This window comes from Poecilia formosa, unplaced genomic scaffold (assembly GCF_000485575.1).
Source record: "Poecilia formosa unplaced genomic scaffold, Poecilia_formosa-5.1.2 Scaffold0, whole genome shotgun sequence".
Lineage (NCBI taxonomy): Eukaryota > Metazoa > Chordata > Actinopteri > Cyprinodontiformes > Poeciliidae > Poecilia > Poecilia formosa.
Window position 1 is genome coordinate 6,212,806 of NW_006799939.1, and position 27,831 is coordinate 6,240,636.

At 39.0% G+C, this 27,831-nt stretch overlaps 1 protein-coding gene across 3 annotated transcripts in view; it reads left to right on the top strand.

Moving 5' to 3' along the window:
• Positions 1 to 27,831, top strand: part of bckdhb (branched chain keto acid dehydrogenase E1 subunit beta) — an 80,289-nt gene that overhangs the window by 34,406 nt on the left and 18,052 nt on the right. Inside the window, exons 9-11 of one of the 3 annotated variants that reach the window (XM_016679580.1) lie at positions 7,437 to 7,523; positions 16,383 to 16,534; positions 17,601 to 18,295. In XM_016679580.1, the coding sequence (XP_016535066.1) occupies positions 7,437 to 7,523; positions 16,383 to 16,523 (228 nt within the window). In that variant the 3' untranslated portion in view covers positions 16,524 to 16,534; positions 17,601 to 18,295. Of the gene's footprint in view, positions 1 to 7,436; positions 7,524 to 16,382; positions 16,535 to 17,600; positions 18,296 to 19,368; positions 19,825 to 27,831 lie in introns of those variants that run through there. The other 2 variants (XM_007564576.2, XM_016679609.1) reach the window with 2 other exon arrangements.

Sequence of the window (27,831 nt, forward strand, 5' to 3'; positions counted from 1 at the left end):
ACAAGCACAGCACAGCAGACGGTGTTTTTTTTTTTTTTTTTTCCCTTTTCCGTTTTTCGTCACCGCTATTTCAGGGTTGTTCTGAATGAGTTTAGCATTGTACAAATACAGGCGCAACACGTAAGTGCCAGAAGCTTCTTCTGGAAAGATTTTTGTACATGTTCAGAAAGCATTTATGGCACATTATGCGACTCTGCCGCTGTCGAACCACACCCCGGGTTTCTGTTCAATAGGAAGTTGCTTTTTAAACCTTTTTTTTTTTTTTTTTTTACCGATTATCTTCAGTTGGTGTTACAAATCTGTGACAACACAAAGGTCAAGTATTGGACTGTTTTTATCTAGTATATACAGCAGCTTGAAGAAGTCAACTTTTCCACATTGTCTCACTTTACAGCCATGGACTTTAATGGATTTACTGGGATTGGACAAAGTAAGACATTTGGGCAGAAAAACATTTTTCTACATAACTTTGTCTAGCATTTGTATTTTAGTGCCTTTTATGTCAATACCACAAAATGAGATCCATTGCATCCAGTTGTCCCGGTCACCCGATTAATAAAAAGAGTCCAGCTGTTCGTATTTATTCTTCATATAAATACAGCTGTTCCGTGAAGACTTCAGATGTTTATTGGAGAGCATTAGACCGCGAAATTAACCACACAGGTCGGAGATAAAGATTTGAACATTTCATAGACCGCTGTTCCGTCCATCATCTGAAAAAACCTGGAACCTCTCGAGAGCACAACTATTGGTGGTGGACTCAACAGATCTGGCCTTGTGGAAGGGAAGGCGAGAAGACAGCCACGAGAAAGTCCCATTTGCGGTTTACTACAATTAGCCCTGCCGGTGACACAGCAAACATGTGGAAAATTGTGTTGTGGTCAGATGAGACCAGAATGAAACTTTTTGTCCCACACCGAAAACGCTATGTGTGGCATGACTAACATTACAGATCACCCTAAATGCATCATTACTACCATAAAGTATAGTACCAGAACCATTTTGGTGTTGACCTCCTTTCAGCAGGGACCATGAAGTTGGCTGGGTGCAGGGAAAAAAACACTTATTAGAGGCTCAGAACCACTTGAGTCTGGCTTGGAAGTTTACCTTCTGGTGTGACAGAGACCCACAACGTGCAGACGGAGGATCAGAGTGTCCAATTAAAGGTAATTTCAGAAACAGAGAGTCAGGGAGTATAATGAGGTCTCCATAATAACTGAAAACAAAGACACGAATTGGGAAAATGTGGGTCAATTATAATTTCTATAATTTATATCGCAGTATTGAACAATTTCATGTTTGCCCATTATATTGCAGCCTTAGTTCAGATGTAAATATATCCATGTGTTGAAGGGGCAGTAGTATGTTAAATCAACTTTTTTGAGCTATATTATGTTATAATGTTATTCCCTTATCAAAAACATACATGGTTCGTTGCTTTGACTTTTTTTCCCACACGTTTGAGAAATCCTTTAGTCTCCCATAGCAACCATTCAGATGTGCAAATCGCCTGCTTGTTATAAAGTGCCGCCTTCAAGGATAAAACTCCTGCTCAGAGCTGCAGTTTCCAAGTTTTCCCACTCAGATCCTTCAGACTAGCCAGTAGCAATTAGCAAACACCTGGTGGAACTGCACATCTGCTGAGCTCATTATATGAGCTGCTTCTCAGTGAAGTAGCTATGTTTTACCAGTAAAGCTGATAAAACATTGCAAAAGGGTTAATAGAGGAACAATGTTGTGATGACTTCCCGAAGGCAGAGTGTTGTGGGGGGGAAAGTAGGAGTTTCTTAAGGAGACAGAGACCCAATTTCTAGGCATTAGTCATATTTGATATATATGCAGCCTTTTTATAACTGAAGGTAACACAGTAACTTGGGCTATAAAATGATATTATGTGGTTGGAAAACACATAATCCTATTCTTTTAATATGGCTCAGTCAAAGTTCAGACCCGAATGTAATTGAGAATACAGGACACCCTTTTTACTATACCTTCCCCCACACAATTAAGCTCCACTTTGTTTTGGTCTATTACATAAAATCCCTATTAAAAGTCATTGAAGTCTGGGTATGAAACATGGAGGGAAAAAAAAGTTTAGGGAATGAATACTTTTGCGAAGTACTTACTGTTCATACTTCCACGTGTGTTGCGTGTGTTCTTATGTGGAGGCCACTCATCGGTCATGACGTTTTGGGAGAGACGCCGGATTTAAGTGCAGAGGTAGAGCGATGGTGTTGGCCTTGTTCTGTGAGACCATGCCAGGCCAACCTCCGAGCGGCGAGGCCGCATCGTGGGATGACTGTCGCGGCTGGGAAAACAGGCTCCATAAAAACCCAAACGGTTTAATTCGATGGAAGTCAGCGATTCACAGAGAGGCCAGGAGGAGGGAAAAAAAAAAAACGCCAAAAAACAAAATGGGGTGATGGGGATGAGGCGGGCTGCAGCGGGACAGAGACGTGCAGAAGAAGAGACGGATCCAGAGAGCGAGGGCAGAGCTCTACGCTGCTCATTAGGTTTGGGTGTGTATGGGAACGGCAGTAAACATGACATTTCTTCTGCAGCCAGCAGAAAGACTCCGGCATCAAATAACAGCCCTGCAGTACAATGAGTAGTAAAGCTGTGGCCACCAGAGCTGTCGCCCTGCCCGACTGCCATCAGCTGCCACCAACCAGGACTCCAGGATTTGACTCTGGTCCACTGCAGCACCAAAGAGCAGGAAGTTTCTACCAGACAACACAAATTTGGTTTTGGACCAAGTAAACACTACAATATTTTTTCAATTTAACAAAAAAAAAAAAAAAAGATTGTCAGTTGACTCTTTTACTTTGTTATTATAAGTGAAGTCCTGTGTGAAACGTTGCTGATTCATCTACCCAGCCACAGTTTCCTTGCTGGCACTTAAATCAGGCAAGGCTCCGGGTGTGTATCCTTGTTTTTATCATATAATTATTGTCTGGGAAAACTCTTCTAGTAAAATGATAAGTTTACTCATTTATAGGCTGGCCGTTTTAGAGATACGGGTTTTCTCTGAAGCTTGACAGGGTTTGGAAAGAAAAAAATGTCTTTTTATACACTTCAAAAAGCTTTTTCCTCTAAAATGTGTAAAAGCGTCCAGTTTCACACACAGACTCTGTTCATATGTACTTGTTGCACAGTTGTTGTTTTTTTTCTATAAATCTGCTATCATTATCCACAGACTCTTGATCTTTATATTGCTGCATGCTTTGCTCTTTCACTGCTTTGATTTTGGTGAGAGATTTCCTTGGTTGGCTGGACGTGAGCGGCTTGGTAATAAACCGATCAGGCACATGTCCCTGGTTCAACCATAACAACAAGATACTCACTGCAAGCACATCTCCCTGAGGTTATATCGGAAGATTCATGACATGTTTGACTGTCCTTCTCTCACTAAAGACATATAATTTCTCCCCTTTGGAAGCTTCTAACTTATCATCTCCTTACACTGTCCAGCGTACTTCCTATGGCTCCAGAACAGTCATAAAAGTCTTGGCGTTACCACTGCTTTGAGTTTTTGTCATGAAAGGTGGCTGTCATGGACGAATAAAAAGAGCGTATGATTTACGGGGAGAATAAGGATCACACTTTGGAACGTTTAAATGTTCCTGTCTCCTGAAAGTCCGTTCCGCAACCAGAGGCTACCGAGTTGCAGTGCAGAATTACTCTGCTGAAGTTCTGTCACAGTCTGATGTTAGATGTTAAAGCAAAAACATCCCTCTGTATGTCATTTGAAACTGAAATTGAATTTAGGAAAAGGACATTTAAATAAGATGAACTAAAGTGTTAAGATTTGACTGCTCTGGAAGAGTATTCATGCCCCTTTAGATGGACCTTTTTGCCGGGATGCAACACAAATTATACTTATGTGAAAGACTAAAATAAAGTAGCTTGGTACAAGCCAACTCGATGTTCTACACTTTGCTATGTACAGATGGTCTGGACCCATGGCTACTGAAAAACCATTGTTCGCCGGAGGCGTGGACTCTGTTCAAGTTTGAAACGATTGGATCCGATTTTACCCAATCACTAACGTTTGTCAGGTCAACCACGAAAGAATCTACGCTATGAATCTTACCCAACATTGCGTGCACTGTAAACAACCATCCCCAACCATGGTTTAACAGACTGGTTGATGCATTCAGCAGCAAAATGACAAGTTAATTAACGCAACATGCCTTTCATCCGTTACCTGTCATTAATTATTAATAAGCAGGAGTAACTGAGTAACATGTTAAAATTCATAAGCAGTAACATTGAATAGCTGAAAATGCTAAAAATGAATCTGTACTAAATTGATGGTGACATTTTTTCTAATAGCTTTTATTAGCGTTTATTACGCTCAGCCTCATTAGCATCACCTGAGTTAGCGAAGAAATGGTTGTAGTCATCAAAAACCAAGATAAAACAAGATGGTTACAAAAGTTTTCCCCCATATTTAAATTCAAAAGGCTGAAGGTAAAATTATCCCCACATTTTTCAGATTTAGATTTTTAAAGATATTTTTAAATTATGGCTACATGTTTCTGCTGACTGGGAGTCCTGACTTGAATTCGATGGAGAATCTGTTGAGAGAGCTAAAGATCAGGGTGATGGTAACGTCCTCAAGCCCAACGACGTGGAGTTCATCACCAAAGATAAATAGTCAACACACCTGTGAAAACATTCAAAGTGCTGACCAGCAATCATAAAAAAGGGTTAGATTGCTGTGTTGTCAGTACAGACTTCTCTATTGATTGAGAGCATATAGTCATTTTCAACATGCTCTCTATCAATAAAATTTAAGTAAAATAGTTTTTTGTTTTTTTTTTAAGTGACACTCCTTTTACATAGTTCATATTTTTAGAGATACTGGTTTTATGGCCTATCAAAGAAATGCATTGCCTGGAGTATGAATAGTTGTGAACCTAACTGTGGGTCACGGTTTTTAAACCCCACCATGAATATAAAAAAGAGCCCGTCTATTGTGCTCAAAGCATGTGAAAAATGCTCTCCTGATGCAGCAGTAAGAGGTGTCCACTCAGGGAGCGGGGCCACAGGGAAAAATCTAGGCAAGCGATTGTGTCTCACTGCAAAACTGGATGTCAGCAGCCTTTTGTGTACAAGTGTGCCTAAGACGAGGATCGGGTTCAGCATTAGGGTGGAGCAGGCGATTGGACAGCGGCTCTGTTTATGCACCTGACCCATATGAGTCACTGAGCTGAGGCAAACTTTACAGCAACATGTCATATCAAGACATCGCCCAACTCTCAGCTCCCCGCTTGATTCCATCTCTCTGCGCACATTGCCATTTGTTGTTATTGTCTTCCAATGTTATTAACTTTCACATTCCTGAAGATGGTGTCATATAATCAGAGTATTTGGCTGAACTTGTTCCCCTCATATGGGGATGAGTTGCTTAATATGCTGCCTTGGCAAGGTCTGGAGTTTCACTCTCGAGTTTACTATCAAGAATCTTTCTGCTCCTGTAAATACCCCCAAATTAATGGTCCGATGTTGTGTGCTAGCTTGAGTAACCCAGCGCTGACTCTCTCGATCAAGTGAGTGATGATGGCAACATTACAGAGAGTTGTTTTAATGATTAACAGCCAAACTGTTGACCTCAGCAATGTAACCATGTGTCAGTTTAGCATCAGGAAGAAGCCTCAGCACGCCTGTGTGTGTGTGTGTGTGTGTGTCTGTGTGTGTGTAAAGGAGTCACTTAATTTCTATATGTGATGCCTGTTTTCAGCAGGTCATATAGTTGCAGTTTGGTTTGTGGCTCTGAGGGATGGAGAAGTATGCAGTGGTCGCCCATCTAACTTAAAAATGGATCTGTATTGTTTAAGTTTTTATTTTGATATAAAAGGCACTTGGTTTTAAGTTGTTGCCCATCCATTAAACCGTATCAAATCTTGTGATTCTCTAATTAGTACACCATGTTACAATCAACTTGGTAATATTGTGTTGTTTTAAAGGTGTTTCCACAGTTTATTGCTGAAATAAAACGAGCTAGTCCAGCTGGGTAGAGGAGAGGCAAAAGTTTGCTGAAGCTGCAGAGAACAGACATAGCTTTGGCTTGGTCAAGTGGCCACTGGATAAGATTATAGTATAGTACTGGTTTTATGCTGCGGTAGATAACGGGTGGGGTGGAGGCATCCCTCTGCAGTAATGTCAGGTTGCAGAAAACCCATATACAAATGCCTGGGAGGTGGAGACCTCTTATGTCCATGATTGTCCAGTTGGCCCTGTGTACCAGCCTAAATCAGCCGTTCAGATCATCAGGTTGTCATGTTCAGTTTCTGCATGCAGTCAAACACTCAGCACAATGCAAATGCCCCCTGAGGGAAGTGGACAGATGTAGAATCCCACTGAGAGAAGCGTGGGAACAACTTCCACATGTTAACATCTGAGTACTGGCTCAAGAGTGACACATCCAGCTATGAGCACTACTACAGAAAATCTCTAAAAGCCATAAGTAGACATACACCGATTGCAGTTTTCTGGCCATTCACCAATCTTTATAAACTATTACCTGCCTATTCTGTTTTTGGCCAATACCATTTTTTTTGTTTGAAAAGTATATAAATATAGCAATAAAGTCTTTACGTTTGCAACAGTGGGGTGACGATTATTAACCACGCACGTTCAGATATGAAGGTGGGCAGGTTTGATTTTCAGACCTTTATGGAGGTAGATAAAATCAGTTTCACATCCAAGTATGGGCCAGTCTTCCTAAATTAAAGTAATCTGTGCCGATTTGGCGGCGCACCCTTACTCATAACTCAACAGGGTGGAAATATATATTGAAAGCTACTAGCTTTAAATAGTTTTGGTCTACTAAAACTATTTAAAGCTACTAATAGACTAGCTTTAAATAGTTTTGGTTTTGGTCTACTAATAGTTAGTTTTGGTCTACTAATAAAAATTTTGGGTGATTCCAATTTTTTGTAGATGAACCAGAATGTACAAGGTTCTTACTTAATTTATTTTTCCTTGAGTCTGGGATTTACAAATAATTGCCAACATGTTTTATGTTTTATTTTTTACATGCCAGCATGTTTTATGATTAAAGCTAAAACAGTAAATAACTGAGCTGTACTCAATTTACCCTTCCTGTTATCTGTTGAAAGTCTTGCTTTTTCTTTATCACAGCATGAATAGACAGACATTTCTTGATATTCTGCAAAGAATACAGTTTGATACAGAAAACTTTGAGTCTCCTTAACTCAGTAGTTAAGTGTTCACAGCAAATTGGGCAGAAAGACCTGGTAGCTCTTGGATTGACTCAATCTGAATATCTGAATGTTTGATAAGCCAGTCAGCAGCCTGGGCCGGTCGAGCTAACATTCAGTGCTAAATAACTCCCATAATCAGACGAAGTTTTCATTCCTTCTCGATGGAGTTCTGTGTTGAACTTCTCACTTGTCCATGTCTTTCAGTCGGTGGTGAAAACTGGACGTTTGCTCATCAGTCACGAGGCGCCAGTCACAGGAGGATTTGCTGCTGAAATCAGCTCTACTGTACAGGTGGGTGCCTGCTGTCTGTGTGTGACTTTATCTCTGGCAGAGTGTGCAAGCATGCTTGTGTTGAGAGGAGGAAATTTTATTGGCATCTTAAGCTCCCAGGGGTAAAAGACGGCCTTCAAAGGGGTACTGGTCTTGTTAATTGGCCATGGTTTTGTCCATAAAAGTCCAACTTCCAAATAAAACTCAAATAGCTTCTCAGTGTTTGCCTCAGAGCTTTGGTTTTCAGACTGTAAGAAGCACCCTCCTGGGGTTGGAGGTAGAGACCCGAAGCAAGACGACTACCAATAAGCCACGGCGAACTCTGTTGACGGACAGGCATCAGTGGAACAGAATGTAACACTGCTGTTTAACGGGGAGTTTTAATAAGCCACTTGTGAGGAAATCTTAAGACTAGAGAAAAAGTTCCAAGTATTTGCATTTCGAGGCGTTGGGTCATAATCAGCTTCTAAGAGCGGAAAGTATCGAACAACTTCACTTCAAAAATTCATTAAAGCAAGCTAGTGGGAGAGTTTCCAGTAAGGAGCGTTTCTCCATTTGGTGAAGATGCTTGGCTTCACGAAGGCAATCCACGATCTGAAACTGACGTCTGATTTTTGTAAACCTCCTTTGCCGTCACTCCCCAAAAGGGTTTAGGGGGATTTAGATCAAGGGAACATGCAGGACGGTCCAAAAGAGTACATTATTCCAGGAAGAGGTGTTGTGAACTAGTGTTGTGCTCCTGAAAGATCTAATCATCACCATCTAACGATTGGAGAAATGCCACCTGCAACATCTCCAGTTGGACACCCCGGCACAACCAGACGCCCCGTCGTTCAACCAAAGGAAATGCCTCCCAGATAAAGATGAAGTCTGCTCCTCTCTAGAAACTGATGCAGAAAACATCTCCGGTGGGATCTCTCTGGCATCCCTGTAAGCCATTAGAACTTGCCAGTTTTTTCTTCCACTTTGTAAGCACCATTGTACCATTTAGTGCTCCCTTGCAAGCCCTAAAAAGGTTATTTAAGGATGTTTTTTTATTATTCTTTAAGGCAGGGGGCTCAAACTGCCTTGAGGGCCAAAGTCCTTCAACTTTTAGATGTCTCTCTGCTTCCACACACCTGGCTCCAATATTAGCTCATCAACAGAGCTCTGAAGAACTTGATTGTATGCTGGGGAGACAGTTTCACCATTTAATTCAAGTGTGTTGGACAACGAACAAATGCCAAAAAAAAAGAAAGACTGCAAAGGAGATGCTTTTGATTCCCGTCACAAAAGTCACTTCATCAGCAACCAAACGTTTCTACTGGTGCAAAAGACTAAAAAGACGACAGGAAGTGGTAGGAGGATGACGGCTCTGTATGTTTTTTACTGATTTGTTGCATCAACAATCTTATTCACATGTGACTTTAATTGCGTTTCTTATTTAATGGAAACACCATAATTGTGGAATTCTATTTTTCCACAATATTTCGACATTAGAGGAATATTGGAATCTGTGCACATGTATAAAAGAAACGCAGCTACAGTGACAAAGCAGTTATTTTGATCACATATGGCAACAGTGATATCATCAGTTGTCTCAGTTGAGTGGATAAATGTCTTAGTGATTTTGGGTTAAAAACAAGAAAGAGAGACTGAGAAAAACAATTGTAACATTAATATAGGAAGGTTGGGATATTGTCTGCTAGAAATGTTTTTTTATGGTGACATTTCTATCAAAAAATGTTAGATTACTTTGTTTAAAATGGCCAGAAACACTTATTTGTGCCCAATACTTGTAATACTTAACATTTGTACTGTTTTAAACTACATTTGATTTACAGTCTTCTGCTTGTATTTATCCACAGTCCACTGATAATTGACACACTCAGACAGGAAGGAATTATAGGATATATTTGGCCACAATAGATGCACCAGGTGCTTCCATCTTTTGCCTAAAATGAAGGACTGATTTGAAGGCTGCATTTGGAGGAGTTTTCAAATTGGGTCAGCATTTGTCATGCGGCTGAGACATGATCGATCTTTGAAGAATGCAGCCGCCGAATGGAAATTCACATATTTACCCCAGTGGTGAACTTTGAGCATATTTAAGCTGAAACAATGTTGCTGCTGGTGGTGTGTCCTCTCAACTCTAGACCTCACAGCACATGCATTTCCTGTGAACTGAATGACACGCACACACAAACACACACACACACACACATCCCAAATTGAAACAAAATTTCTTTTATATGTATTTTTCAGTATTAGAGTATAGGGTTTTTGCTCTTTCCCGAAAGAAAGAGCGAAATCTTCTTAAAGATACTGAGAGCCAATACTCAAGACATTAAATTGAGAAGTCAAATTTATTTTAAGTCATGTTTGGGATATATATATATATATATATATATATATATATATGTGTGTGTGTATGTAGCATAGTAGCATAGTGACTTGACTGTGCCATGTGTCTGGAATATACATAATACTGCCCCTTTAAAAGAGATATTCCAATAGTGTCATTACGACATAATGATACTATCAGAAGATAGTAATTGGTGCAACAATTGCGTGACGTTTTTCTTGTTGTATGTTGTTGCTGCAGCTGCACATGTGTGCCATTTTAACTGTTTTACCAGCTAATTTCTTTTAATTGGTTTGGTTTGTTGCTTTTATGGGGGACAAATCCTCTTTATTTATTGAGTAATGATTGAACACCTCAAAGTGCCAGCATATCACCCACAGTGAGATGGTGGTGTTTTTTGTTTGTTTGTTTGTTTGTTTTTTCTTTTTCCCCAAAATGGAAACTTACTCTCCCCAGCAGCCAAGGTTAAGTTCATTGAATAGTTTAGCTGGAACATCAACTTAGTACCAGTAATGTTTCACATTTATGATGCCAAACTTTATATCAACAAATAACTCAACTCCACATAATGCTGTTCTCTTTCTAGTTTTAAATTGCAGTGAATGCCATTTTTGTTTTTTTAGAATTATATAGAAAAAATAATCATAGTGTTACATATTTTTACCTAATAAATGTAATGTTACATCACAATTGATCAAGCAGCATTGTATTAATTGGGGGCGGGGTCTCGGAGTGCTTTGTAGACTCATTTGTTTGGCTCCCCATTGCGCCAGTGTTATTGAAGCTAGCTAAATCCAGCATTCATCCTGTCACTCTGAGGAGTTTCTGTTACGCTCTGCGTTCAAAGACTATGATCTGCATTTTACCACAGCATGTGGTGAGGATGAAGACCCTCCAACATTATCTTCCACATATTCTGAGTCAGAGTCAGATTTTTGCCTCGCTGTAAATGTCACTGTTACTCCTCAACCTGATGTTCTCGTCACAAAATGTTTGAGTGTTTTCACAGCTAATAGCTTGGAAGACTCCAATTGGGGACCAAAAATTGCAACATTTGTTACATTTTCAACTGGTGCGGTTCGCTTTCACACTACGCCGAGTCAAACAAACCAAACACTTTGGAAAAACCGGTTCACCTCCTCGCCTTTGGTGGCGCTGCATCAAGAACCACTGAAGGAAAAGACATGAAAACCTCTGAAGACGACAAGGAGTGCACCTTTATTCTTCACAAAGCAGCTGTAGGATTTGTCTTTTGTCGTTGGTAAAACACCTTGAGCCATTTCTCCCTCTAGTGCAGTGGTTCTTAACCTGGATTTGATCGAACCCCAGGGGTTCAATGAGTCGGTCTCAGGGGTTCGACGGAGCCTCTGCCGCGGAGTTAAAGACACACTGTGTAAAGTCGTGATGACGCCCCGTTTTGCCATCACTTGCTCCAGAGGATCACGTTACATTGCTTAGCGAATCAGTACTGCGGGAAGGAGTTCCATTCTCAGCATGGATTTGAATTGTGTCTTTAATTACTTCAGTAAAGCTCACCGTTTTTACCAAATTCTATAGTCTAAATCTGTTCCTTAGTCACATCTTTTCGGGGTTGGTACTGCCTCTAGTGGCGTGGGGGAGGTAATACAACTAATATAATTACATTAATAAATCAGAATACTGCAAATTATTTTCTGTGTCGGGGGGGGGAGGGAGGGTTCGGTGAATGCTCATATGAAACTGGGGATTCGATACCTCAAAAAAGGTTAAGAACCACTGCACTAGTGCTAGATTCTCATGTTTGTTTTTGTATTTACCCAGAATGCCTCGTGCTGCTTCCACTTCCTGCTTTTGGAGCAGTCTCTGGTCCGCTTGCATCAAGCAAACTGAAACCAAGATTTTTAGGCGGACCAGAATTAGCTTTTTTTTGCTCTGAATCAGAGTTTGATTGCCCATTTACACCTCCCCAAACAATTTCTAGACAAATGGATTAAACAGTGTGAACGCAGCCCAAAGTCCCTCGAAAAACAAATTTTTATACAAAGAAATGTATACAGTGTATTAGAGTGATGCTGCAAGTATGACAGTATGGGGGATGTATCACGGTTACCTTGAAAGACTGAAGACACTCACAATAACCAACACAAGTCCATGCTTTTCTGTCTGATCAAAATACAATTTCAGATATACCAAAAGCAGTTATTGCCATTTTTCCGCAGCAATAGCCTCGAGGTACATTTTCAGCTGAAACATGGAGAGACTAACTGCACTAACAGCCCCATTAAGGCTCTGACCCAACCAGGAAAACATACTTTAAAGCCGCATTCTTGACACAATGGAAAATCTGAATTCTTCATGCTTTTCAAGCTTATTTCACAGGAATGGGATTTCTGAGCAGAAAACTAGACTTTCAATTAGTACCCTCCCACAAGTTTGCACCAAGAGCTAATTAGAATATGGACAGCTTAAACGACATGTGACCTGCTACCAGTTTGTGTGAGCCCCAGTCAAGCCACATGGACTCGTATAGAAGTGGCTGTAGGCACCTTGCCGTCTCTGTGGGTGTTTCTGACAATCAGACACAATGTGATCAGTGCAAAGCTCCGGCCGCGCTGGAAAGTATTTTTAAAAACTGCTCCCATGTTAACATATTTTTATTCTGACATTTAACTATATTACATATAATGATGCACTTCCTCAAAGCTAAACAATGATTTGAATGAAATCTGAGTTGTGTGGCCGTTCCCTGTCCAGTTTTGGTGGCAGACAGTCAGACTACTGTATTTTCCTCCCACTTCCAGTAAATTTATTTAAAGGAGATTACAGATCTCATCCAGACTAAAGAGCAGAGTCTACAGTACAGTCTGACTGTTTGTCTGCATGCAGAGAATTGGTTGTTGACTCGTCATAGGCTAGCTTTCACAGCAACATCTTCACCAATAAAATAATATTCAACTTTTTGGAGATTTTTTTTTCCGTTTTACTTCCATCTGTAAAAATCCACCAAACAAACCCAACACAAAAGCTCTTTGATTGATAATTAATAATTAGATGTATGTTCTAAGAAAAAGCAAGACCCAACATGACAAAATGTTACAGTACCAGCAGGTTTGCATGAACTAAAAGCTTTTCAAGTGCATGCCTGTTCACTTCTGAGAAGGTTTGCTGGGTTCACAGAGATTACATTGAGGTTCGTCCATTGAACACTTGCTGTAGCACTCTTATTAAATGCTGCTTAACAGAGGATTATTACATCAGATTCATAAGCTTCGAAGCCTCTTCTCTATTTTTATCTGTTCAAAATCTGGACAATTGACAGCACGTCCAAGTAGCATACCAGAAAGAACAGTGGCACAAAACGTGGGTACCGTATTTGCCCTGGACCGTATTTTCCAGACTAAAAGGCGCACTTGAATTTGACCAAAAAAATGAAAGTCACTTTATACATTGTTCTGGAGTAAAACAGCCCCCTCTAGTGAATTAATATGGATTAAGTCTGGTTTTGCTTATTGACCTATTGATTTTGTGTGGTAACAGGCTCTCACGGCGATCTGTCAAAATGTTTTAGTTACATTACGGCTACCAGGAGTGTTGTGAGGTAATACGTGTACCGTGTTTTGACTATCTGACTTATTTGACTGTTTTGTTTCACTTAATGCGCCATACAGTCCGGATGATAAAAGATCGAACATAGACCATTCATTGACAGTGCGCTTTATAATCCAGAAAACACGTTATTCACTATTGTCAACGTACAGGGGGCGCCTGAATTAATTCTAGTCTGGATTTTCTGTATTTAGCTGTATTTTTTTTCCATAATACAAAAATCATAGCTTCCCCCCCCCAACCCTCTCATACACTCAAACTCACTCACCAAATAAAGAGCGGTCTTTAAATACCAATCACAAACCCCCAAGGACGTGGACATTTGTCAGCACATGAAAACGCTATGGCAAAAGGAAGGCAAAAGTAGCAGCGGAGAACATGAGGGGGGGTTTGTTGGACTTGTATCGTCATGTTCATTAAAGCTGATGAGATTAAATTAGTAGGGTGGAGCGTGCTGCGTGTCCTGAGGCGCTGAGGTCCAGCCCTACAAGCCAAGCCGAATCAGATAAAATGAGTCCGATAGAGGCATTCAGGAGGATCGGGTGGCAATTCCTTATTCTCTCTACACCAGCTCAGTAATTATCCTGACAAATTAGTCAGCTGCAGAATTAAAATCAGCTTTATTGGCCGAGACGCTGCGCAGAAACAAGGAGTTTGGTTTCAAGTGCTCACAGGCGATAAGTGTGTAGATAAATCCACTTTAGAGGGATTAAAATAAATGATGAAGAGAAACAGTATGTGCTGTGGGTTGTGACTATTTATATAAGTTTTGAAAACAGAATATTTTATAGGTAGAACCGGTCCAGTGTTTGTGTTCTGAGTAATTATAGGCTCTTCTGGCCATTTAAGACAACTTCCATAAAAATGTTGCTCCCCTATTTAGTCAAATAAGCATACGAATATCGTAAATTGTATGTAAATATGTTTCATATATATCAATCTTTTGTATTTGATAGATTTACAGACTGTTTACCACGTAAGAACACTGCCAGTGCACAGCCTTTCTGCTGTCAATAGTTTCTTTCGGAGATAATTTGGTTCTGGGAAGACATCTGTTTTATTTTATTGATTTATTGTTGATTATTGTCGTTGCAAACATGTTTAGAGTTGACAGTTTCGTCAGATTGTTTCAGTGAGACAAAGAGGGAATCAAACTGTCAATGGTAAAATAAAAGTGGGAATCTTCATGCACTTAGCAACTGGATTCGATTACGATTTAGAGCCGCGATTCAAGCACACGGCAATTATCGACGCGTCAATTATCATTTCTACACATCTTGAACTATCAAACAGTTGGACTTGGAGAACACTTGGAAAAGATTAAATGGAAAGTCCAAGATCTTTGACTTCATCAGTAACTAAAATCAAATCTTTATTAGCAAAGCCAGAGTTCCCATCCTACATCTTATACAGCGATGATATGTTTGCATAAATGTGAACTTGTGATAAAATGAGCAAATATGATTGAAAACTGTTTTTTGCAACGCATCACATCTCAGAGCTACTTTGCCTGCTTTCTTCAGTGACTTTTTAAATGTATTTTATAGAGGCATATTGAACCTTGGCTCTGAGGAGACCAATATAGCATGAAAATTCAAGTTTACAACAAATCCTTTACTTAAAAGTTGGAATTAGCTTTGTAATTAGCTCAACCTTTTCCTAGAAGAAAAGTTAGATGATGTGTAAACATGTAATATGGTTTTGCATGTTTGTTTGTTCTCAGAATAATTTTTTTATGGAAAAAACGAGGCAAGCGAAATAAAAGAAAAACACCCACGGTGGTTTCTCTCGATTTTTTTTTTTCTCTTTCTCTTTTTGTGACTTGCAAAAATTGAAAACACAGACATTCCCCTCATTAAATGTGACATTACTCAGGATTCTGTCAGATGTTTTATTGGAAATGAAAAGCTTTGGATGCAGTGAAGACGTCCTGCCTTGTCAAATATCTACAAGCGTGACTGTCGGCGTGCGGATTCGTCGTTTTTGACGCAGTCGGTCAATCAGTCGTGAGCTTTCACCACGCGTCGTTCGCTTGGTTTGATCTAAACGACCTCTAATTGCCCTCTGGGGGGCGGGGAGGTTTTGTCCAATTTACAACATTTTTGTTGGTTTCCTAGGAAAGAGAAGAATAGTTCATATGAAGCCACGTGTCGTGGTTTGATTTGTACTTTAGCCAAACTGCCTGAGTATTGTCCCACTTTGAGGAACCCTCCATTTGATCCCAAGTATTTCTGAGCAATAAAACGGACATTCTGCACATGTTGCCCAGATTCTAAGTGTTGATGGTATATAAGAAAGTGTCTTTAATTAGCTAAAATGACAGTTGGGAAAGGTTGCTTCCCACAAATCAAAGATTGATGGAAAATTTTTTTTTTGAGAGAGAGAGAGAGAGACTGTCCAAATGACTTAATCATTATGTTACAGATGGTTAACACCGTTTTTCTCTACTCCACTCCCAGCTGTTTTAAAATCCACCAACCAATTTTTTTAAACAAAAATCATCAGATTTAGGCTAAAAATGGTTTAAAAGGAGCAAAGTTCCTCGCCGCATTTTGTTTTGTTTTCGCCTTCTGCTCCCAATCTGCTGCTCCTCCTCCTTCTCTTCTTCTTCTTCTTCTTCTTCTTCTTCTTCTAAGCCAAAGCTTCCAGCGCAGCCATCACATCTGTTCCAGACTACTGCATTAGGATTTTATTGTTGTGTTAAGCTTTCACTCGCACTATTTGAACCTCTGTTTGCAGGCATGTGTCTGCTTGTAATTACCGACAGTGTCAAAGCCATCTTGGTATGCGTCGCATAAATCAAAGTTATGGATTTGTCCTTTTTTAATTTGCTCTGACAAACCAGTTCTAACAGTTTGTGCCATGTATTTATGTAATGAGCAAAAACTGTGGGATTAGATGGGTTGTTTTGAACCAACAGCAGCTGTTTTTTTTTTTTTCCCCCTTTGCAGGAGGAGTGCTTCCTTAACCTGGAGGCTCCTATAGCCAGGGTCTGCGGGTACGACACCCCCTTCCCTCACATCTTTGAGCCCTTCTACATCCCAGACAAGTGGAAGTGCTTCGATGCAATCAAGAGGATGATCAACTACTAAAGCCCTGTCAGGTACAAACATCCAATGGCTCCTTTTGAACTAAATTCATTCATAGAAGAGAGACTTTTTTTTATGTGTTTAAAGTCTTTTTGCAATTAATGTGCTTTAGCTTGTTTTGTTTTGTTTTTTTCTTTACAAAAATATAATTACTATTAAGAACTCGAAACTAGGCAATCTTTAGTATATTGGTACTGGTCCAGTAAATAAAACATTATTATTATTATTATTATTTAATTTTTTTTTTTTTTTACTTCATTCAGAATCCAATCTTTCCAATGGATAAATAATTTTTACAATAAATTGCAATAAAAACAGCAACACTTCTAAAGACTTTGCACTAACTCAGAGAATAGACTTTCAAAAAACTTGTTTGTTTATAAATCACTGAACAGCTTGGCACCAAAATACTTTAAGGACCTGCTGTTGCTGATCTTTAACCAGAAGACCTCTGAGGTCCTCTGGTTCTGGTTCTGGTTCTGCTCTGTATCCCCAGAACCAGAACCAAAGGTGGAGAAGCAGCATTCAGCTTATATGCACCACAAATCTGGAACAAACTTCTAGAAAACTGCAAAACAGCCAAAACACTGAGATCCTTTAAATCTAGACTAAAAGCCCACCTGTTTAGAGTTGCTTTCAAGCCGTAAACGATGCCACATTGACCAATATATTTAATGATTTTGATGATGGTACTTAATAAAATGTTACGTTTCACTGGTTTCTCAATTGGTGACTGCATGATGTTTTCATGACTTTTTATCTTTGTGTTTTTTGTGATGTAAAGCACTTTGAACTGCCTTGTTGCTAAAATGTGCTTCATAAATAAACTTGACTAATTGACTGAATACTCAGCCAGGGGGCGTGGCACTGAATTCACTGCTGCAACCAGTGGAGGTTAGAAACTCAAAACGTATCGATCAAAAATATATAGGTGCCAGCATGTCTAAAAAAGGCAAACAATAAATAAACCAATGAATACAAACAAAATGGTTAAAAATGCTACTTGTCTCGAGAGAGAGATTGACGGCGCCAAGACCTTCCTCCTAGTTCTGATTGGTTGTTTTCTCATGATGTCAACAGGTTTACAGTATCAATGAGTATCAGAGCCACGATCGGCCCAGATTTCCATATCAGTGCATCCCAACCTGAAACAGAACCATCATCAGAACATTTACCTTCCTCCTACAGGCTCTTTTGCACTTTAATACAACCTTTCATTGTACATTCAAACGTGATGAGAAGGACGTATGTTGCCTTTCGATTTCAGTTTTACACATCGCGTGATAGAACAGCTGAAATCTGTTAGATTGTTAGATTGTGCTAAAGCTCGCTACAGATTCCACTATGTCATAATTTAATATCAAAAGCGAACAAAAAGGGGGGGGAACTTGAGTACACTCGTACAATTTTAGAGGGAAAATAAGTTTTTGAATTGTAATCACCAGCAAGTGGAGCTGCCTCCTGAAAAGCTGTCTTTGTTGCTATGGAGCACGAAGATGTGTTTTAACTCAATACCAAGAGGGAACAACATCAGCAATGACCTCAGAGGAGTAATTGGGGTTCTCCATGAATCTTACAAAAGTTGTAAAACCCTTTCCAACCAATTTGAAGTCCATAATTTCAAGCCGAGGTGATTCACCAGCAGAAGACATTAAAGAAATTTGTCAGATTTCCCAGGTGTTGACATCACAGCGAATGGCTGAAAAAGACATGGCACAGGTACATGTCGGACTCTGCTGGTTTCAGTTAGCATGGTGGATGTTAAAGTCCACGGCCAAAAAAAAAACTTAAGCAAAGGTTTGCCAGGAGGAAATAGTTGTATTATTATAATTTTTTTCCTGGAAAGAAGGAAGCACGATTTGCAATGTTGCGTCTAAACCGAAGCAGAGATGTTTGGATGTAATGCTCACATAAATGCCTCGTACCATCTGTTAAACATGCTGCTGGAAAATAATAGTCAATAATTCAACCGGGACTGATTTGAGGCGTTGCAGTAATGATGATATGGAATCAGCTGGGCTCAGACTTAAATACTGGTAGAACCTGATACAGATGGGATGTTTTTATTATGGCCTGAGATGTAAAACCCAAGGATTTAAAGCTAAAGTATTTAACTTTTGTAAAAAAACATATCAGCTTCTTGCACATTTGTTAGAAATATCATTATGTCATGAGAGTACAATATGAGATGGATTGTGAAGAAATCAAGCACCGCTCCCAGTCAAAAACAACCAATCAGAGCCAGGAGGAGGGTCTTACTGCTGTCCATCACCGTTTTGTACGTGCTGCTCAATGTGCTAATAGTGGAAACACTATTTACAGTACCAGGAAAACCATTTATCTGCCATCATCGGTGTAACGCTAACTAGCTTTAGCATCCAGGACTCTCTATTTTTCGAGAAGGTGCTATAGCATAGCAGAGATCGAGCATGATTTACAGCACTAAGACCCTCCTCCTGGCTTTGATTGGTTGCTTCTGACCGAGCTCTGTAGTTCTGTAGTTTACCTTTTATTAACATTATCTGTTTTGTGTTATACTGTCATGACAGACAGTTTTAGCAAACATGTGTAGCTGCCACCAATTATTATATATTTACTGGTTTCATTGGGGAGTAATGTCAGAAATGCATGTGTTGGAATCCTCCTCATCCTTTCTGATGAGAAACCTTTCTGGATTTCATAGGAACTCATCCTGAGTTATAGCTTTTCAACTCTTGGCTAATGAGAAAGAATGACACTTTTATTAAACCTTTAATCAATTCCCACATGTCGCCTCTCTTCCTCACTTCTCTGCTCAATCCAGTCCAACGTTCCTTGTTTTTTTTTCTTCCATCCTCACCATCTCCAGGGCCAGCTTCTGTTGGATGTGAATTCCACACTCTCTCCCTGCCTTTTACTCTTTATTCATCCAACCAGGACAGAGCGGTGGAAAAACAAAAAGAAAAAAGAAACACTTTGTCGACCATCCAATAAGAAACACAGTCCGGATGGCCTTCATGCCCCGCTCTGTTCCTCATTTTAAAAGCCTGTTACCTTACCTCCACACTGCAAAGGAGAAGAGACTTGATCAACCGAATGAACGGTGGAGACATGTAGGTTTTAGCTGTTGCATAGAATAACACATTTATTAATAGACGGGGAAATACTTGGTTGAATATGTAACTGCCTTGCTTTGTGTGCTGTTACTCTGTAACGTGTCCAGACCTTTTTCCTGATTCGTTTAGTTTCACATTAAATGAAGTGTATCGACATAAACGGTCTGTTCTTTTCGATCAAAATAAAACAAATAGATTTGTTCGCAACATTTGGGCTTCGTTGTTTGTGTTTGAATTTATTGCTCCGGGAAAAAGAATACAAGTTGACCTTTATAATCTGGTTCTCAAGATCACATTAATCACGTAGATTTTCACACAGAAATGGTCCTGCAAAACGTTACAGGGCTTCACATATGATCACCAATGCACATTGCTCTATTTCACCTCCATCCTTTGCTTAAATTCAGATCCATTTTTTTTGTTTTGTTTTTTTTTTTATCCAGTACAAATACCTCTGATAACAGCAGATGCATCCATCTTTGTATCAGCCATGAATAATTACCAACAACTTTTAGCAAATTTTATTTTTTCACTTAATGAAACACAAGTAGCTCTTGACTTTGCTCTGACTGTGGTTCATTTAAATATGGATGAATATCTATGTTCTGTTTTTAAGACAACGTTTCAGTATTGGCTTGGTTTGAATGATCATCAAACTACAGACATTAGTAATGATGTGGACCAGGATCATATCATATAAGGCAATTATTCATCTGCTTTCACTAATAAATAATAGATATTGTTTAATAAATATTTCATTTTCATTTAATTAACCAGTCTCTTTGACTTTCTTATGATGAATAACTACCTAATAATTACCTAGAGTCACACCGATCCAATATTAATATCAACATCGGTCACGGTATTGAAACAAAATTCTAGATCGGGTATCGGTGACATCGTACCCGATCCATGAGGACAGATCTATTCATTGTGATTCTATGCTTCGTAAACTATACTCTCAGCAAAGTCATACTTTATTTAGTTCTACATTATATTTAGAATCTCTAATTTCACTTTCTGAACCATTTGAAAGATTTGTTCACTTTCAGGTTCTTATTTATTTCACATTGGCTGTTCTACTCCTAATTTCATGGACTGATCAAGTGAAAGTTGTTTTTACATGTTTGACCAAACTTGTGAAGCTATTGGTTTATTTAATTATGCTGTACTGGTGCAGATTTATCAAATAAATTGGTAGTTCAGTACAGTATCAGAAGTGCAAAAAGTGGACCGGTGCATCCCTGATGTTACTGGATTTGGTTTGGTAGGGATCTTTTCTGTACTGTTATGTCCATTCCAGTCAGTTTATCCAAATCTTGCTTTTGGATTCTGACACTGATATCATATTGACTTACTGCTAAAACTGCATCCTGCACTTTTAGAAAACCTAAATTATGTGTAAACTATTACAAAGAAGGCAAATAAATGGTCAGTCAGATGATGGGCCTAAAGAAAAATAGCCGGCATCAAAGAAAATTCCATTTTTAGAAGACGTTCAGTTATTATTTTCTATGTCCACTTATTAGCGTTCGGTCTCCGGGATAACTATGGTCTACACGTGTTTGCTATAATGTGGGAGGATGTCAGGATACCTGGAAAACACAGGCAAATAATAATAAAAAAAAAAAAACAGGTTGCATTTTTTTTGAGAGGCAGCGGTATTTACCGTTAAGAAGAACCATTGGTTTAATTGAACACATTTGTTTGCAGGATGAAGACGTAGTCGAAGGATGACGCAATCATAACCTTTTTGGATTATGATCTGATCTGATTTGAGTCCTGACCTTTATGCTGCTGTCAGTCATACATTCACAATGTTGGTTGGTTTTAAACTAATGACTTGAAGTTGAATGAAAACTGCAGGAAAACTTCAAAAGTGTGATCCAGTAGCCACTGATAACCTATACAGGAAATAAACGAGACATAAATAATGCACAACCTATGGTAAGACCCACTGGTCAAAAGTTTACATGGACATTAATGTAATTAAGACTACGGGGGTTTAATGGTCTTATTTACACCAGTATATCTCTAAACTGTTAGTTTAGTATGACTGAGATCTCTTCTAAACCATTTTTTGATGGTCAGGATCAGGAAAATCATTCTTAGGCTAAAAATCACAAAGACTCAAATTTATCTTGAACTTGAAACTGCTGGGACACCAACATGACGACATGGAGAGTAAGTTTAACAGCAGCATGAACTTAGATGTTACCCACAAAGAAAGCGGGGGGGGGGATCACAAGCAAACAAAGAACCCAGTAGAACACTGAAACGTTCACAACTCAAACTGCAGGCTGAAAAGGAAAAACCTTCTGGATGAAAACGTTTCTGGTCAGAGGAGACGGATGGATCCAGTTGACTTCAAGGTGAATCGACTGTCCAGCATGGTGGTGGCAGCATCATGCTGAGGATGTGTCTCGCTTCCATTGGTTCTGTTGATGTAGTTCCCACAAAACGACGATCCGAAACACATTAAAAGGAATTCTGAGTTGGTTAAAGTCAGATAACATTGAGCTACTTGAATAGCTTTGACTTAATTCCTGAATTACGCTTAAAATCGCTGTAAATACCAGAAAACAAACAAGTTTAAATTAACTTTACCATTTTTGATTAGAAGGTTGGTGGAATATTAAGCCAGAAGTATGTCGGGATCATGTTGACGGCAACAAAAACTCATTATGTCTAGGCACGTTGCGAAGAAGCATTCATTTTCATAGACTAGAGTATAAAAATCCTTCACAGTGGGGAAATTCAGATGCAATAACATCAAGATATGTAGATACACACAAAAATAAAAAGTGTTAAACATGTATTTTAAAAAAGGTAGATTGATAAATACTGTAGGGTAAGGAAAATATATTACAATATTGTGCAGTTTATTTTTTACATGCATAAAGTGCAGGATTATTTGTGCATTAATAAAACAGCAAACTATTTACAATATTCATAAACAAAAACAGCAGAAATCAAGAGATGCCCAATACCAATTCAAATGATATTTAAAATGAGTAAACTGTGAAAAGGAAGAATCTACTGATACACAACTTTTTACACTTAGGCTCCATCAGTCTGTCATTGGAGAAGCTCTATGTATAACTGTGTTTGTACACTGTATATTTGAACCTGAATTAAAAATTTTGAGGAAAAAAACAGAGAAAAAACATGCTCACCTAATTCTCGTTTCTAAAATGTTTTCAAGAAAGAATACTCTTTGGGGGGAAAAATTAAAATGTTGCAAGATTGACAAGTACACTGCAAAAACACAAAGTCTGACTAAGTAAATTTGGTCCAGTTTCCAGAGATAAGAAACTGGATCACTGGAAATGACACAAAACTAACTTTATAAGTAACTTTTGAGCCAGATATAAGAGCTTGTTTTAAGTCAACAATTCCTTGATATTGATGAAAAATCCCTAGTTCCTATTGGCATATTATTTCACTTGTAACAAGATATTTTCTCCATCTTGAAAGTGGAAACATTTGTCAATAGAACAAGTATTTTTGTGTGTGTGAATATTAAGGAATTATTGATGTAAAATAAGCTCCTCTGTCTTCCTAAAAAGTTACTTGTAAGTTAGCTTTGTTTCATTTCAAGTGTGATAAAATATTTACACCATAAACTAGACCAAAAATACTTTGTAAGATTTTATTTATTTATTTTATTTTTTTTTTTGGCTTTTAAAGTGTGAACTCAATCTGTCCGACCTCGCTATTATTCATTCAAGTTTCAAATGAAGAGCGACGCAGAAACAGACGCTGGTCAAAAATAGCAAAGTCACGAAAAGGCCGAGCTTATGTTTTTGGTAGATTTGTTGGTAATGTTGCGCTCCCTTTTCTTCCAAAGCGCTGATTTGAAACATCGCGTCGTTTGTTTGATCTGAAAAAATGTCCTCAGGTGCAGCTTTAATACGATCTGAAGGGCTTTTGAATTGGCATCAAAGGCCACAATAACACGCTTCGTTCTCCTATATGAATACCAGTTGTTACTGCTGCGTCTCGGATTACTCTCATTGGAGCGAATGCGTTACATCAGATCTGCATGAAGTTATGAGAAGAGTCATGGCTAATTTTTTTTTTTTCCTTCTTGACATTTTATTGGAAGTTGTGTTTTTTTTTTTTGTTTTTGTTTTTTTTTTTTCTCCCCCTGCTTTGTGTTTTCTAAATTAGCCTAACAAGAACATCCTAATTTCATACCTGGCTCTGTCAGGCCTCAAAAGACTTTTCATGATTCCTAACAGTCATTTTCTGGGACACATTAAGTTAGTGGATTCTGAGCCAGACAACCGTGCTGCTTTACAACACCTCAGGGCTTCTTCGAGGCCCGCTTGTTAGGAAGCAGAAAAACGTGGAAGTGGACACGAAATGGTAAAACAAATTCACATTTGATATTCATTGTGTTCTTCCAATGTACATCCCCTCTCCCCCACACCTCCACCTTGCACTTGTTCCAACTTCATCGAATCAAACATGTTCAGCAGCCGACGGAGAGAAAACGGACCTGATGACTCCCGATGTCTCACTCAAAAGCGAGGCCTACCTCGAAGTTTGACTAAAAGTGAACAAAACCCACAAGATCCATGTCTTCCACTTGGCACTTTTAACATCAGGAGACTTGGATGCAGCTCTTGGGACGGGTTGAGTTCAAGTTTAAATCTGCAAACCAGAGAAGTTGTCTCTTGGTTTTAATACAAAACAGCCATCTGGAATTTCTTTTGGTGTAAAGGTTTGGCTACATCTTTGTGTGATTTGGAAACCTTTTTTTATTTTAATTTATTTAATTTTTTTTTGTAGAGTAGACATAAAAATGTGTGCGAGAGCCCCTCTTCTTCACTTGTGTGTGTGTGTGTGTGTGTGAGGGAAAGCTTCTGAAATGTCATGGCGATCTGCTCTGAAAGGCTGCCGCGTTGCACAAAACAGCATCGCTGATGTCATTTTCAAAAAGAAAAAATTGCTCCGTTCTTGTGATGGAAATCTGTATTTTAGGTAATGGCTTACTAAAAAAAAAAAAAAAAAAAAAAAAAAAAAAAAAAACAGAAGAAGATTTAGAATAGTGTACAAAAGAATGTTAAATGGTTTAAAAAAAAAAAAAAAAAAAAAAAAAAGCATCCATTTGCAATTATTGTAATCTAACCTGACTTTTATTTTAAGATAGGAATAACTAGATTCCATCTACGAGCCATAAACTCTCTGCTACCCCGTCTGAACTCTGAGGCAGACATTTATGAATGTGTTTCAGAGTTGTCTCACAGCGTGACAACTCTCTGCTTCTCATAATCCTTGAGATATCCTCCATTTTCTCCTCCCTGGCACACATGCAAGACGTCTGCAGAGGCACATTAATACCTCTGGAAGCTTTTGCACATTTTGTCACGTCGAAAACGACACACTTCACTGGGAAACGATCCGTAATGTCAAACATAAAAAAAAAAATAAACAAATAAAAATCTGGAAAGTATTTCCTGCGTTCGAGTTCTGTCCCCATTTGGCAGTAGCACCTTTCAGTCGGAGCTCTAAATCTTTCTAAAGTTTTCCGCATCTAACAACTGAAGTTTGTTTTTGCAGAGCTGAATGGTTGCCACGGGAGATCAAAGGGACTTCTCAAACATGCAGGAAAGACTCACAAATATGTTTTTGCTAAGGGAATATCATCATAACATGATGCACACCAAAAAAAAAGGTCAATTTTACAAAATTCTGCCCCTTTTCATTGGAATCCAATTAGAAAATGTAAGTCCTGAACCATTTTTTTATTCTTCATTTGCTGCACTTTTACAATAACACATCAAACTTTTCAAGGTGTTTGAATATTTTGTCAAGGTTCTGTATCTTTTTTTTTTTCTTTTCCGTCTAAAAGTAAGCCACTGATAAGCGGAACAAACCTTTGGAGAAAATTTCAGGCCGAATATTTCACACTTTGCACCGCAAACTGCGGCGCGAAACGCGCAGATAAACTGCATATCATTGTGGGTCTCGGTGGGGGAAGGAAAAATAAAATGTCCTTTTAACCATTTTGGTGTGGCAGCCCCTCCTTTTGGGTGGGGTGGCAAAGATGACCTCTACTCGGCAGGAAGGCCATAATAGCATCCGTGCTCTCGCAGTGTGTCATTACACGCTATATTTACATGAAACGCAGAAACCAGGGGTGGTAGGTCACGACGCGAAGCCGCGGGGGGTGAAGATCCTGCGGTGCGCGTCGACTCACACAACCAGACATTACTGAAGATTATAGGACCGTCGGGCCTGTAATGTGGTCTATTGTGCCATTTAATGGCCGAGGCTGCATGATTTACAGCATCATTACATTCATGGGATTGTTATCGTGTTTGTGTTTGTATGCGCCGGCGTTCACTTTTATCATTGACTGTAAGACGCAAAGCGCATCAACTTGAGAGAGGATTAGCGGATTAGCCGTGATGGTGCAGCGGTTTGGGTCTCTGGAGCCGCTGAAAGTTCAAGTCGTCGTTTCGTTTAGGGTTCTTCCGTTTTCTCTCTCACGGGACAAAAGTGACAGTTTCTGAAGAGTGTCACCAGCCGGGCCACGGCGCTGGATATCGGTTCTGATCAAAGCCGTTTTAGGTGATTTGCAGATGCATGTTATGGGTCTATTATTTGATTTGATTTGATTTTTCTTTAACTGAACCACTTGTAAACAAAGCAGCCACATCCTAAGTTGACATTTTAAACAACCACACCCTGTTTTCACTTGTACAGGTCACAAAGTAATATTGTAAGCTTTTCACGTTGCTTTATTAATCTAAAAAATAATTGAATGTTCTTAGATATTGGTCAGACTATCAGAATACTTTACACCATGTACATACAGCTCTGGAGAAAATGAAGAGCCCACTGCACTGAACCCCATTGAAAACCTGCTTATTCCACCAAATGTTGATTTGGTGGAATACTGATTTTAACTCTTCCTGAGTTGAAACATTAGTTGAAGTTGCGCTCCGTGTCTTTTTCAGAGGCTTTTGTGTCGTTTTCTTGAGTGGTTCTTGATGCAGCGCCACAACAGGCGAGGAGGTTTTTTCCAAAGGTTCGTTTGACACACTGCAGTGTGAAAGTGAACCGCAGCAGCTGAAAATGTCTCTCTGTGAGACCAATTTTTGTCCCAATTTTTAGCTTCCTGCCTAAATATCTGACATGTTACTTAAAATTGTTGCCACGTTTTATTTTCTCTCCACATGATGCCGTTAGTTTTTGTGAAGTGCGCCAGTCCCTCCCTCAGTTCTCTTCCTGAAATGTTGACTGATTTCTTAGGATATTCACCAAAGAAGTCTGCGTGTCTGTCACTTGAGCATCTATCAGATTGTTTAAAGGCACAGGAATCTTAGTGTATGTAAATGTATTACTTTGAAGAACATTTAAAACAGTTGCATCTCCCTTTAAAGGGTCGATTATGAAGAACAACTGCTGTTGTCTTTCTCCCACAGTGATGTGTGGCCACCAGATCTCTGTCTGTTTCTCATCTCGCAGTTCAGATTGGAATAAATCACAGAGTTCAGATGTTCATGCTTCGGTCAGGGGGCAGGGTAATGCAAAACAGTGTGTAGCTTCTATTTTATGGGTTTTTTTGTTGTTGTTTTTTTATAAGGAGGAGGTATGCTATTGAGCCTCTGCTGGACTTTGATGCTGAGCCATTTTGAGTTCTTTTTAATTGATTCTGGCCAAATCTCAGTTCTTGCAGGAAATGATTAAAGTCTGATTTCTAGAATTGTAAATTTCTAGAATTGCACCTCTCAAAGTGGCAGCATGTTGGAGTGTCTCTGTTACTTCATCGTTCTGATTTATTTCATTTTTGAAACGTTAATTCCTCTGTTTCTGGCAGAAAACGAAAATGTTTCAGATGGTTATCCCCTCTAGTTTACGATGCCGTGCAGCTGGAAGGATTTCTGCTGATACTGTTTTTACTTTTTGGTCATTTCTTACAATGTGTAGCCATAACGCATTGTACACAGCTGATTGTTTTAGTTAATCGTAATCTTTTATGATTAGCATCATAAAAGAGTGCGCCAAATACATCTGAAATCTGATTGGCCACGTCCACCAGAGCTGTCAGTCAATTTCTTACATAATTTAGCGTTTTGTCCAAACTCCATGTCAGTAGGTGACAGAAATGCTCTTTTTGTTGTTTTACAGCTGATTTTTTAAAAGTTTATGTTTTAAAAATCAAATATTAATTATCATTTACATGTAAATTCATGACGTTA